A 13,366-nucleotide genomic window follows, 5' to 3' on the forward strand; every position below is an offset into this window, starting at 1 on the left:
TACTTTCCTTTCATTCTGATCCAAGTAATAAGCCCCATTGGTCCTAAAGTTCACAAGAAATATGGTGCTTTACTTTTGACTGCAAATTTGAGAGATATTTTGTGGTGCCACTTTGTTGTTTGAATCAATCTGCATAATGATTGGTTACTTCAACATTCAACCTTGCAGTTGGAAACATGATTCTCATAATTTTGATGACTTAGCCTCCTTAGTGACATGTAATTGCTTCAATGGTAGGAAAACTTGTTCCCATCAAAGGAAACAACCCTAACAGTTTTCATGGACAAAAGTTGCTTAAGGATGCATTCGTGCATTATATTTTGGAAGGGAAATAAGGACAATGAAAAATTTCAAAGTCATCTCATATAAGAGTCCTTAAGAGTGCAAGCGTGCATTTATGAGTTGAGTTTTGGAAGGAAAAAAGAAAGATCCCCTTCAAAATTTAACTCACAAATGAATCCTTATGCATGTATTTGCAAGTCAAATTTTGGAAAGAAAAAATAAGGGTTATATTTCATAGCTCTGTAGCTTTTCTTCCACCATCTCTAAAACTAAACATATTCTAAACTGCTAAAATGAACTATTAAATTTCCATACAATCTAGCTAAGGGACTTAATTTCATTAACCATCATCAAGGGCACAAAAGAAAATTCTCAGCATGGCATTGTTCATTAATGTTACAAAAACCTAGAACACACTTGTAATATTATGTAAAGAAAGTCACATGAATGATGTATTTAAGGAACTCAAAAAGAAAGAAAAATAAAACAGACTAAATAGAAGACAAGATTTTGGATAAAATTAATCCCAGTGCTGTTCATATAAACTTGATTCTCATCCACAAAATTGAACCCTTCAACAAATTTCTGCACTTCTTTCCCCCACTTTAACTTCAATAAGATGCAAAATCATTCAGTTCATTTGAGGCATAAAAGGCCTCAACCCGCTACAAAATCGAATTTGATCGTCTGAACTCATAACTCTTAACTTCACCACTAGTGCAAGTCTAAACTTTTTTGTCTCAGATCTTTCAGAAAATGCCAATAGAACCATGTTGCGTCAAAGGATGTTGTAACTTACTAGCAAGATTTAAGGTTTTTAGAATGTCGAATCAGAGTACCGAACAGCACAATCAGGCATGCACACTTTAGTTTCAAAGCAATTCCTCTGTGCCTGTCAACTTGGCATATTCATTCTCGTCTATAATCCCTTTCTTCAATTTCTTCAACAAGCGGTATTCTTGCGTCAACTCTTCCTCATCTTCAGCTGTCTGCTGAGCACGTCTCTGTTTGGCTGTTTTCTTCCTCATGACAGTAGATGAAATCGGGGTTTTGCTTGGTTTTTTAGGTTTTACCTCTTTCTCTTTGGCTTCTTTCTTTGCTTGCAAGTTCTTTTTCCTTTGTTTCTCACGTGATTTATCCCTAAATAATTGAAGTTTAAAGCCATCAGCATGGTTTTACAAGAGAAAAAGAAAAGGTATGTTTAGAACTTTTATGCACTTAATATGAATTCAGATCATTCGCATGAGAACTATATATGATGTTCAATGTTCATTCCATAAAATAACATTGGAACAATTGATGCTTTTAACTCGGAAAAGTTGCTATGATTTTTTTACCTGAACTTGATGTCCGCAAACTTGATATCTTCAACTGGTACAAATCCTTCGGTGGAAAGTTTGTAGTGCTTAACTTCTGGCATTAAAGGAAGTTGCAATAAGCCAAATCCCATGGCCAGTTTACCGATTTCAAGTTCTTTCCACCTGTAAGAAAGAGTGAGAAAATTGATTTGATCATGATGATGTGTCATCATCGGGTAGCAGTAGCATTATACAGAAAAAGTACTCACCTAAAAATATATGAGCAATGATGCTCTTTATAAGCACGCATGTAAGAAACAAATGCCCTGGCTCCTTTCTCCATGATATCACGATCTTTTCTAGCAGCAGCGCGTATCTGAAACCAGTTTTGAGCGATAATATTATTATCAGAAAATAGAATTCATAATAAAAGAAATATTACTAGAAAAGAGGGTGAAAAATTACACGAGGATAAGAAATCCTCACAGACACAAAAAGAAACATCTAGAAATTATAGGGTTATACAACAAAGCATGCCAATCTCTCTGCATGTCTACCACATGAACACCACTAAAAAGCTCATGGTTTCGACAATATGTTGTATCTGGGAACTTATTTCAATTAGAATTTAGAACAACAACAATCAAGCATTATTTTCACTAGGTTGAGTCGACTACATGGATTAAACGATTTCATAATGCTTTATCATAAATCAGAATTTCAATTAGAATTTAGAACAAATGGTTAATTACGTTCATAGCTCTAACGACTATTACTAATCACTATCCAGCAGAACAAAGGGGTCCTCCCGTTGTTTTTATACAATAGTATGACAAATTGACAATACAAAAAATTAAGTGAAGGCCTGGAGCGAACCTGAGGAACAACATCAGGTGCATCATCAGAGCAGCTTCTCTCTTGAAGAGGAACTCTTCTTATACGCAGAAATTCCACATAAGATTCTTCCTACACATTTAGATGGATTACTTTATCATAAAAAGGAAAAATTAATGAATCCAATGTAGAATATGAAAAGGCACCACAACATGACTACACTTGACACATACCTTAGGCAATAAGAACACAACAGCATGTCCTTGTTTACCCAGCCGAGCAGTTCGACCAACTCTATGTACGAAAACATTTGGATCTTGAGGAGGATCATACTGTGCAACAACATGGGATATAATCAGATGGTAAACATCAAGAGAACATGAGAACCACAATGTGCAATTTACATCGGCAACCATACAAAAAGTAATAAATAAATAAGCGAGAAAGAACCGAGGAAGAAAACAATCAACAGACAGTAGCATCTACATGGTGAAAAAGCTACCTGCACTATACAATCTACACCCGGTATGTCAAGACCACGCGCTGCAACGTCAGTACATAGAAGAATTCCATTTGAAAGGGATGTGAATGAAGCTAATGCTTTCTCCCTGACAGTCTATATGGCACACAAATTAATAATCAATGAAGTACACAAATGATAAAAATTAGACAACAATAATAGGCAATGAGAAAAACAATGCTGAGTTATAGAATATTAAACTTCTACATTGACAATTGCTAACAGCCAAATTGCTACCTGTTTCATCTTTCCGTGAAGGGAGATCAAGGAGAAGCCTTGCAAAACAGAAAGACGAGGAAGTACAACTCCCCAGTAGTCCACACAAGCACAAGTCATGAAATATCTGCATTAGAGTCAATATCATGTTTTCAGTATGAGAAAGTATTCTTCTACTACTCAAATCAAATCACTGATTACTACTTATGTTTACTCACATTATAACTTTTTTTGAGCGGTTCTTAATAAGGATGTCTACTAGCTGTGACGGCTTCTTGTCTGCCTCACATTCCACGTACTGTAAACTCAAAAGGAAGAAAAGAGGATGAATAGAAACATGGGGTGAACAAAATCTTTATATGGATTCTGGTAAAACTATTAGCCACTGCCACAGTAAAGATTGAAATCATCAATAACATAATTGGCATGTCTTGTACCTCAATGTGAAGTCCGGAAGGTGTTTTCGAAGATTCTAGTTGTTTTGACGTTGCAGGATCATCGGATGATTTAGCTTCAGCCCGAACTGCAACTCTCACAGGATTCCTCAACCCTGCTTTAGCAAGCTCTTCAACGGCCTCAGTTTGAGTAGCAGAGAATAGACCAGTTCTCCGAAGCTTGGGCAAAAGAGATATAATAGAAGTTATTTGCTTCTGGAATCCCATATCTAGGAGTCTATCAGCTTCATCTAGAATCAAAATCTGTAAAAGCACAAAGTGCAATCACAATCATGTTAACTGATTAAAGGGGAGAGAAAAAACAGAAAATTCTTTAATTTTTTGTGAGTTTTTCTAGCTTCGTAAACTCCATACAAGTTGAAGAATCTTATCTTAAAGCATGACACAACAACACAAGTTAAATACCATTTTGAAAAGGAAACCTTCAACATTATTTATAATAGTCTTAGAATATATGAAATATCTCAAAATATCTTGAATTTTTTTATACAGAATATCTAGAGGATACTCAAATATAGAGAGAATATATCATATTAGTATAAATAGGGGCTTTAGTATTATGATTTGTGGTATCTTACATATTATCATCACATAATCATTCACAATATTATCAATGCAATTCAGTATTTTGAGTATTCCTCTTATCCTTCTATACCTAAACCCTATAATCTCAACAAATAATATATTTTCGCACACAACCTATAACCACATTATCCATGGAAATTACCAGTGAAAACATACCTCAAGGTTTTTAAAATCGAGGCCATCCACCCGATTCATTATGTCATATAGTCGCCCAGGCGTTCCAATCAATACGTTTGCTCCTTCTTCCTCTATTTTCTTCATGTCTGCTTTCACTTCAGCCCCTCCAACGAGGAGTATGGACTTAACATCCCCCAAAGTTGAAATGAAAGGTTGTGCAACATGGTATATTTGTGACGATAACTCCCTTGTGGGAGATATGATTATTCCTAGCACCTAAAAATAATAAAAAATCTTGAGAGCCATAAACAAAAAAATAATTGAACACATTACAATGATTAACCCAACTATAATCAATCTCAACAAAAGAGATAGGAACTAAAATACCAATGACTAAAACTAAGAAGCTATTAAAATCTCAACCATTGATTCTTCTATAGACAGTTATAACTACACATATTTTATTCCGTAAAGTGCACCCTTCACTTAATTTCTTGAAAGCTAAAAACTTTTGAAGCATTATAGTTGAATCAAACATATTTGAATTTCTGGGAAGCTTATATTTCTGAATTACAATGCCAATGACTAAAACTATGAAGCTAATAAAATCTAAACCATTGATTCTTCTATAAACAGATATAACTACTCATATTTTATTCTGTAAAGTGCACCCTTCACTTAATTTCATCAAAGCTGAAAACTTTTTACTCCTTTTATTTGAATCAAACTTATTTGAATTTCTGGGCAGCTTAAATTTCTGAATTACAACACCAAACTTCATTCATCCACTAAAGAAAGAAATAACAGATACAAATATGAATATGAATGAACCTGATGAGGCTTAGGGTGAGGACAAGAGCGGCGAAGAATCTCAACAAGAGGGACAACAAAAGCTAGGGTTTTTCCGGAACCGGTGGCGGCGTCGACGGCGACATCCTTGAAGGTGCAGAGCAAAGGAATGGTGGCGGCTTGAACCGGAGTACAGAAATCGAAGCCAGAATCTGATAGAGCATTGAGAACTGGTTCAGAGAGTGATGGGTTTAACTCAGAAAAACGAGTACTTGTTAAAGCTTTGTTTTGGAAATCAGAACCCATTGCAGTTTTGCTCACTGCGTTTTGTGTTTCCTTTCTCACTCTCTCTCTCTCTCTGCGTTTTATAGGGTTTCTTCACAGATGGATGGAAATTACATGAACACCCTTCAATATTAGTATCTCATTGTTTTAGTGAATGGGCTTTATTAACAATTGTCACGTGAATCCAACCCAACAATTGTATCTCATCAACCCTTGTCTTTTAATCTTTATGTATATCTAAAGTCTCTTTTGATATTTGTGTAATCTATCAAGTCTCATAAATTATGATATTGCATATACTATTAGCTGTAATTGATAAGAAAAATAATTAATTATTACTTTTTTAATTTATAAATATTTTTTCAACCGATCATATACTTATTGTGCAGGTAGTAGCACAATTTATGAGACAACAAATGTTGTCTTCAAATGTTTACCCTTCTCGTCTTTCTAGAGTCTAGACTCATAAATATGAGTGAAACTTATCTCAAGAAAAAAGAATTGATTTTTTCCTTTATATTTTTAAGGTAAAAATGTAATATCAATTTAAATAAAAATGATATAAATATTAACGTATATTATTTTTCTTTTAATTTTTTATAACATTTTTCTCTCTATTGATGAAATGAGTATCACTCCATAAAGATAAGGGTTGAGATACAAAGCTTGGTATATGGATCAACCCATTTGCATTAGGACCCTTAGGTAGATGGTCTATTTAGGTGGTGGGTTATACGAGTTATGGTTAATGGGTTTACTTTCTTACTTGAATATTTCTTTTTAATAATTTGGTGGTTTTACTTTGTGTTTTATTCAATAAATGTATAAGTTTAGTTTTAATTTTTATTATTATTTTTAAAGTTTTTTTTGTTGATATTATTAAAGACTTTAAGTTTTTTTAAAATAATAGTAATGCGAGTTAGGTAAGTGGTTGAGGTAAGGTTAGCCTAATTGACTTGATCTAAGTTTAATAAATGGGTAGACTTAGACTCTTTAAATCTCTAGAGTGGATCTCATATTATTATTGCTTATTTTGATCGGATTCATACTAAATGAATTACAAACTGATCCATGTCATTCTGATCCACTTTTGGGTTCAAGTAAATAACTAAAGCTCAAGTGAGATTAAGTTGACCTATATCAGGTAGCTTGAGTTGTTATTTGTCAATTCTACTATATACTCACTCGTCTAGTCTTTTTTCATATAATCAATGATATCCTCTTAATATGTGGGCATTGAACTAATATTTTTAGAAGTATGTCACTGTGCATTCCTACAATTTTCGCTTATAAGAATTGAACATTTGACCTGGTAGGAGATCCAGTGAAGCCTCAACCACTAGACCAATGTATTATCAATAATCGATTTAGTCTAATTTACTTAATCAAAAGCTCAAAAACCTTTACTAACAAGGTGTTGATCTAGGACTGTAAGGTTTGGTTAGTCTCCTAGGATAACCAAAAGGTCAAAGATTTAACTATTAGTAGCGACAGTTATTAGAAGGAACATCCATGTACCGAAAAGATATTTATTTATTACCAAAAGATGAAAAAATACATTTAGTAATAACACAAAAAAAAAAACTTAAAAACATTTAAAAAATTAAATATTTTATCAAATAACATTTACCATAGACATTATTATTATTATTATTGTTGACTAGATTAGGCAATTAAATGATAATAATGGGTAGAATAAGCAATTAAGCAAATAGCAATAAATACATGGTCCTTAAACATTGAACATTGAACAAAGTATGATATTTCCAAAATCATTTTCAATTCTTCATCAAATTCAAACCATAACATAATGAACTAGATGTGTAGTTGTTGCACCCATTATCACAATGGTAGTTGTTGATCCCATTATCACTCTCTTCTTCTTCTCTCTGTTATTATACCCATTTTCCATTTTCTCTAACCCCACTTGCAAATTCACTTTTCTCGATTCAAATAAGCTTTACAACTATACTTTGTCTTCTCCCATTCGCAATTTCCCTCATGGCATTCTCAGTGAAGATGGGTCTCTCTCTCTCTCTCTCTCTCTCTCTCTTTATATATATATATATACATATAATAATTTATATATTTATTTTATTTTTAATTTCTGATCTGCACTGTATTGCTATTGGTTTTCGTTTTTGGTAAAGTTTCTTTCTTTATCATAATCTTTTATATGTTTCGTGATTTGTTCAAAAGGGTCGTTGCTATACCCTGAAATGGATTAGTATTTGAAGCAGTTAGAAATTTTGGAATTTATGGACTGTTTGTTCAGGCTTGAAAACAGTGATTCTGCAAAATTGATTTTTGTAGAAGCTGAAAAAAGTGATTTTGATCTCACCTTATTTTGCAGCTTCAGGTTTTTGTTGTAAAATCCAAACCAAATAAATGTGCTAGTGCTAAAAGTGATTTTTTTGTTTGTGTAATCACTTTTCTGGAATAAAAATCTTAAACCTATGGGTCCGTGGGTTTTGACTTTTGAGAGATATAAAATCATTCTTATGTTTTCACCTAACACAACTTATGCTTTTATGAGACTTGTGGTTCATGATAGTTTGTATTGGAGGGTAGTGGGAATTAGAGTTTCTGGAATCTTTTTTATTATAATTTGGCAACAAATCCATTATTGGCAGTTATATGATGAATCTGGAATATTATTTTGCTATGTTTAGATATGACTGGTTTGTAACACCTTGCCAGTTATATGGTTCTGACTGAAGATTTTGCTTTTATATTTATTTCTGGGAATGTAGGTTCTACAAAGTGGCAGTAAACGAGACCACCCTTTGGTTTCAGGTTAGCTCCATCAGGTCACACTAATTTCTTTCATTTCTAGTAGTACCAGTTTCATCAACTAGTAATGTTTTTCGGCCGTGTCTATATAGCCTTTCAGTATGGTCTTTAAAGCATGGATAGTGTAGTTGTGTGTCAAACACATAGTCGCTAAACCAACAAGGTGTTGCTCTAGTGGTGTAAGACTCCGCTGGATCTCCAAGATAACCAAAAAAAGGTCAAGGGTTCGATTCCTGTGAGTGACACTTGTTGGGAGGGACAATCACGCACCCCAAAATGGATTAGTTCCGGAATACCTTGGAATTACCAAAAAACACAGTCGCTCAGACACGCTGACAACAAATGTCTAACACATGTCCATACATGTCTAATTTAATATTTATTGTATGCTCCAACACAGGCATGAACATGCCACTTATCAAGATATTTTAAATCTGGTAGCTTATATAAATGATTTAATATTTATGAACCCTTTTCCTTAGAATTTCAACTATAATATGTGTCCCTGTCCTAATTTTTTTAGAATTTGGTTTGTCCCTGTATCTGTGTTTCTGCGACGTTCCGTGCCAAATTTAGATGCTTAATAAATATTAAAAAAAGGCAGCCCAATACACGAGGCTCTTACCTAGTATGGTCTGCGCAATTGTAAATGTAATACACAAAAAATGACAAATCTTGTTTTCAATATCAGGCTTTTGATACATTAGTCTTGTAAGCAGAAATTTGCTTCATTTTGGTCCTTCACTGACTGAATTAGAGTTTATTACTACAAGCACTTTAGTTCAAATCATATTAGCATCTACTTTGATAGAAAATGGTTGTCTTAATATAGCTTTATGCCAAGTTGATCTATAATTAAATTTTGCTCATTGCTTTTTGAGCAGCTTTGCGATGGAATGGTTTTCAATCATGATCCTCCAACATGTACCGACTGCCGGGTAAACGTCTCTTTTTTTGCAAAGCTATTTGCTGAATATTTATTGAATAGCCTAGAGTAATTAAGATTCTGAGTTGCCATCCAACTAATACTGCATTTTGGATGAAGTTCATATATATATATATTTGTTACTTGTAATATGTCTCAACTAACCGCTTCCTGATTTTTTTTCAGTATAAGTTTCTTCTAGTTGAGTCACTTTCCTTTGTATTTATTCATCCTTTTTAAGTTTCCTTAAAAAATTGTAAAGTAAAAATTATTTCGAAGGCCTGAGCCCATAGGAAGTACAACCCAATTGTATACATGAAGCTTAACACATCCATGCTTCTTCTCATATGGATATACACTTTGACAAAATAACCTGATAACAAATAACTATGATAATGTACACTTTAATGACTACAGAAGAATAGTTTATTAAATTATTTGGTTATAATCAAGCATGGTCTTGCGTTGCAACGTATTGCAAATGTTCCAAAACATCAAAGCTGATTCGGAAACTCTATTCGGTTTAATTTACTAAAAAATTGACAATCAGTTTATCTAGGCTTGTGGTCACTCTCCACATATAAGTAATGGTACTTAAAAAGGTTTAGATGAAACAGTAGAGCATATCAGTGATAAGTAGCATATTTGCAACACTGGATAAGATTTTATTGTAGTTCAAAGGTCCTGATGCAATGTAGAATAATTAATTCATCAAATATATAAAAAGGGTGGCTCATTGCACAAGGCTTCACCTTGTCGGGTTTGGGGAGGGTAGATGTACACAACCTTATCCTCACAAGCGAAGAGGTTGTTTCCAGTATTTGAACCTATGACCTTCAGGTCACAAGGCAAACAACCTTACTGCTGTGTCGAGGCTCACCCTGTATATTTCATCAAATTTCTTAAAATATTAGAATTGATATTTATTATCCATACTTTTACATTTTCTCTCCGTATTTGATTGTCTCATTTTTTTAGGATTGTGGCGGGCCTACACGTTGTGGGATGGAGTGCAGTGCACTTGTGGCAAACAACGTTGGAGGTAAAATCTCAACAATTCTGTTTTTTTTTCTCGATGTAGTTGCATTTGTAAATTATGTCTACTCTATGCTGCTTTGTGCTTGTGGCAGTGGTGTTGAACTGAACAGTAGCTAGTTACTTATCAAATATTGAGAAATGAAATTTATGCTGTTGCAAGAATAAACCTAGAATCTATGATATTGATATGTGTTGTTACTAATTCATCTGCTTTAATGTTCATACATGCTCTCTTGCACTTTCTCTTTGAAACATCATAAAAAATGTTTTCATGTCTTCTTGAATGAAGTACTAAAGTCTTTTCATCATTAACATTGTTTCGGCTTATGCACAATAGACTTAGTAGAAGAAGAGGTTTACTTTGTAAAAACTATGTTCTCTAGAAGAGTTTGTTTTTGCCTTATAGCTTCTAAATATTTACGCCTCAATGTAGGCTGTTGAATAGGACTGTGGGTCAAGAGAATCAAAACTTCGAGGAACCCTCTATCTTGCTCGATCATTTTAACTTTGTGATATTTAAATAAACTATATCCAACTGACATGTGTACTTCTCAGAATGAAATTTTAAGTATGAGGTTGGAGCCCTTGTTCACTAACATAGTGACAAATGCAGGTTATCATATATGTTCAACCCTAGGGCGTGGCTCAAAAGTAGATGTTGATGTCATTGGTAAGTCTAATCCTCGTGTCTGTTTCTGTTCAAATTTGCTTCACATAAAGGTTTTCTATTTTATTTATGCTTGTTATGTATTATTTAGTTTTAATGATTTTGAATAATGCTTTCTAATTATGAACATAACTAGAATATATTTATGGTTGTAATGCTATTCCAATGGCAGATAAGAAAAATCCCCACACTGGTGTCATTGTTAAAATGTCAAGCGGTGACCCTAAGAACAATTGTTCGCTGGCCGTGTCTGTGCTCTGTGATATAAAAGGAGTACAAGTAAGGCTTTTTAACCTCCCCCCTCCCAGTTTTTAAGGTATTGAACTCGACATTTTGGGCCTAATATTTGACTGGAGTGTTTTATTATCTATCTTCTGCTTACAGGGTCCGCACACTCTCCAGAGACTCGGGGACTGCAATTATGTGAGTACACTGTTTTGAGATATTTTTTATTGCTTCATTGTATACCGGTTACTATGGTATGATGTAAGGTTTTGAATATCATATAGTTCTTTTGTATCCATGTGCAATATATAAATTATAATTTGGTAAATGGGTATTATTCTGTGTATTAGTAGTCTAGTTTCCATTCATTATATTGTTCAAAAGGGTAGTCTTTAATTATCCTTATCCTTATTAATAAAAAGCAATCACCATGACAGTGAGGAACATGGACTCCATTCTTTGACATGCGTATCTCTCTTCTTTCTGTTATCAAATGCTAAGATATTTATTGCTCGGTACTCATGTTGGTCGATCTTTGTCCTAATGCTGATTCGAGCTTCATTTATGTAATTGAAATATCGTAGTTTTTACCAGTAAAAAGTGTGCTGTTAAAGCCTTAGTTGTTGCTTATAGATGGCATGTGGATTGGTGGCTTTCACAGAATCGCTGTACCGAGCGAAGCTAACAATCTCATCTCTATTACATAAAACAATCGGTCTTTTCTTATTTCTTCAATCATTTATGGTTCAAAATGAAAAAAAATACAGAAATTCAATCTATACTCCCCTGCATCGATGTACAAAGTAACATCCTTTTCTTGTTATGAAGTTTAAACCAAAGAAACCTCTTACTTACAACTTGCTGTGACCTTGTTTCTTAAGCAGGCTACAGAGCTAAAGCATCCATCTGGTTGTGCCATCATCGTAGATGTTCATGGTAGAGGGTGGGGATGGTTCGGCACCTTAATAACCATGTAATAATTTAACTTTCTTGCCTATCACTCTAATTATTACAAGAGGATGTAGTTTTGGCTAAGTTACTAATAATTGTTCCATCTTATCACATTTCAGTGTTTTATGCCTTCTTGCTGCATATCTACTGGTTGGTATAGCCTATCGATTTTTCTTCCTTGGGATCCGTGGCATAGAAGTATGTTCTTTTACGTGTCTTTATAGTTGTTATGTGTTTCTTGTTATTCATGTGTTTCATTTAAGTTGTGTGAATTTGCTACTCCGTAATTGTTTACTTATAGTCGCGTTGATTACAATGCGAAAAAAAGAGAAGGTGAACCTTTTTTCAGTTAGTCGTTCATGGACCATTTCTATTGATTTGATCTTATCTTTTAGGTTTAGTGTGAATCACCAATGCATAATGTAAAGCTTCTGTCCACAGTTCATATTCCATTTACATTTTTGCCATTTATGTGTAGGCAACTTTACTGTCATCACTGAACTTTTCCGCATCTCATGCTAAAACTCAAAATCATTACTGTCCTGAAATTCAAAATCATTACTGTCCCTTCTTATCTTAGGGTCGGAAATTGCTTCAGAAGTTCATAATTACGATAGTTCGTTCTGTTAGAAATCTTGTTCCTAAATGTTTTATTACGTTTTATTTTATAATGTTATTCCATGCCAAAGAGGGTGAGCCTCGGCGTAACAGTAAGATTGTTGCCTTGTGATGTAAAGGTTACGGGTTCAAAAGCAACATGTTGCAGGGGTTTACGGATTTTCGGATTGAAATCTTTTCGTTGTACTCTATTTTCAGGTTATCCCCAACTTGGACTTCTGGGTCAGCATTCCTAGAAGAACACAGGTATTCTTTCACCTCATAGCAATAAACTTCAGCTCAATTATATGTAAAAGAGAGTTGAGAGTTGCACTGTTAGTATAAGTGTATAACCTTTTGCATTCTTCTTTGTCTTTGCAGAGTCTCTGTGGATCCTTGGTGAGGAAGTTTAAGGGACCATCTCAAGGTCACCGGAGCACGTATTCTCCGGTGAACTTCTGAATTATATTTTGATTCTCGATTTATCTGTTGAACTCATTACGGATCATCTCGGATATGAGATGAACATGCTACAGAAAAGCGCAGATAAATCACTTTTGAGTTACCCGACCGGTTAGCTCTGACACTTCCTTGAATTGGATCATTCTGCAGATACCCATTATTCTTGCTCTATATCTCCCTCCATGAAAGAGGTATATCACATTTTTTTATCCAATCCCACTGAAAGAAGAGGGAGAGGAGGAAAAATATAGAACAAAAAAAAAGTGTAGTGTAATTCTTAATGAAAAGTGTGATCATAGTGGAACTAATCCAATAATTTTGGTTTGA

The 13,366-nt window shown here is 34.0% G+C and overlaps 2 protein-coding genes across 2 annotated transcripts; one reads left to right on the top strand and one right to left on the bottom strand.

Annotated features, from left to right (window-relative positions):
- On the bottom strand, positions 882-5,451 carry LOC109343633 (DEAD-box ATP-dependent RNA helicase 18). The gene is made up of 11 exons (XM_019582026.1): positions 5,139-5,451; positions 4,347-4,583; positions 3,588-3,848; positions 3,369-3,448; positions 3,172-3,277; positions 2,917-3,030; positions 2,648-2,746; positions 2,457-2,546; positions 1,850-1,956; positions 1,620-1,763; positions 882-1,422 (listed from the first exon to the last, which is right to left on the bottom strand). The coding sequence occupies exons 1-11, from the start codon at positions 5,400-5,402 to the stop codon at positions 1,155-1,157; spliced, it is 1,770 nt and encodes a 589-aa protein (XP_019437571.1). The 5' UTR covers positions 5,403-5,451; the 3' UTR covers positions 882-1,154.
- On the top strand, positions 7,134-13,366 carry LOC109343634. The gene is made up of 11 exons (XM_019582027.1): positions 7,134-7,404; positions 8,135-8,177; positions 9,059-9,112; positions 10,078-10,141; positions 10,751-10,807; positions 10,977-11,083; positions 11,189-11,227; positions 11,914-12,002; positions 12,100-12,178; positions 12,797-12,844; positions 12,959-13,366. The coding sequence occupies exons 1-11, from the start codon at positions 7,229-7,231 to the stop codon at positions 13,037-13,039; spliced, it is 837 nt and encodes a 278-aa protein (XP_019437572.1). The 5' UTR covers positions 7,134-7,228; the 3' UTR covers positions 13,040-13,366.

The sequence above is a fragment of the Lupinus angustifolius genome, chromosome LG03 (genome assembly GCF_001865875.1).
Source record: "Lupinus angustifolius cultivar Tanjil chromosome LG03, LupAngTanjil_v1.0, whole genome shotgun sequence".
Lineage (NCBI taxonomy): Eukaryota > Viridiplantae > Streptophyta > Magnoliopsida > Fabales > Fabaceae > Lupinus > Lupinus angustifolius.

What these genes read in the sequence shown, in the direction of transcription:
- LOC109343634 (XM_019582027.1), top strand. Translation starts at nt 7,229, where the DNA reads ATGGTAGTTGTTGATCCCATTATCACTCTCTTCTTCTTCTCTCTGTTA. An exon ending in CAACATGTACCGACTGCCGG is followed by an intron (nt 9,113 to 10,077) that starts GTAAACGTCTCT and finishes TCATTTTTTTAG; the next exon opens with GATTGTGGCGGGCCTACACG. An exon ending in GACTCGGGGACTGCAATTAT is followed by an intron (nt 11,228 to 11,913) that starts GTGAGTACACTG and finishes TTTCTTAAGCAG; the next exon opens with GCTACAGAGCTAAAGCATCC.
- LOC109343633 (XM_019582026.1), bottom strand. Translation starts at nt 5,402, where the DNA reads ATGGGTTCTGATTTCCAAAACAAAGCTTTAACAAGTACTCGTTTTTCT. An exon ending in CGCTCAAAAAAAGTTATAAT is followed by an intron (nt 3,278 to 3,368) that starts GTGAGTAAACAT and finishes ACTCTAATGCAG; the next exon opens with ATATTTCATGACTTGTGCTT. An exon ending in TTGTGTTCTTATTGCCTAAG is followed by an intron (nt 2,547 to 2,647) that starts GTATGTGTCAAG and finishes CTAAATGTGTAG; the next exon opens with GAAGAATCTTATGTGGAATT.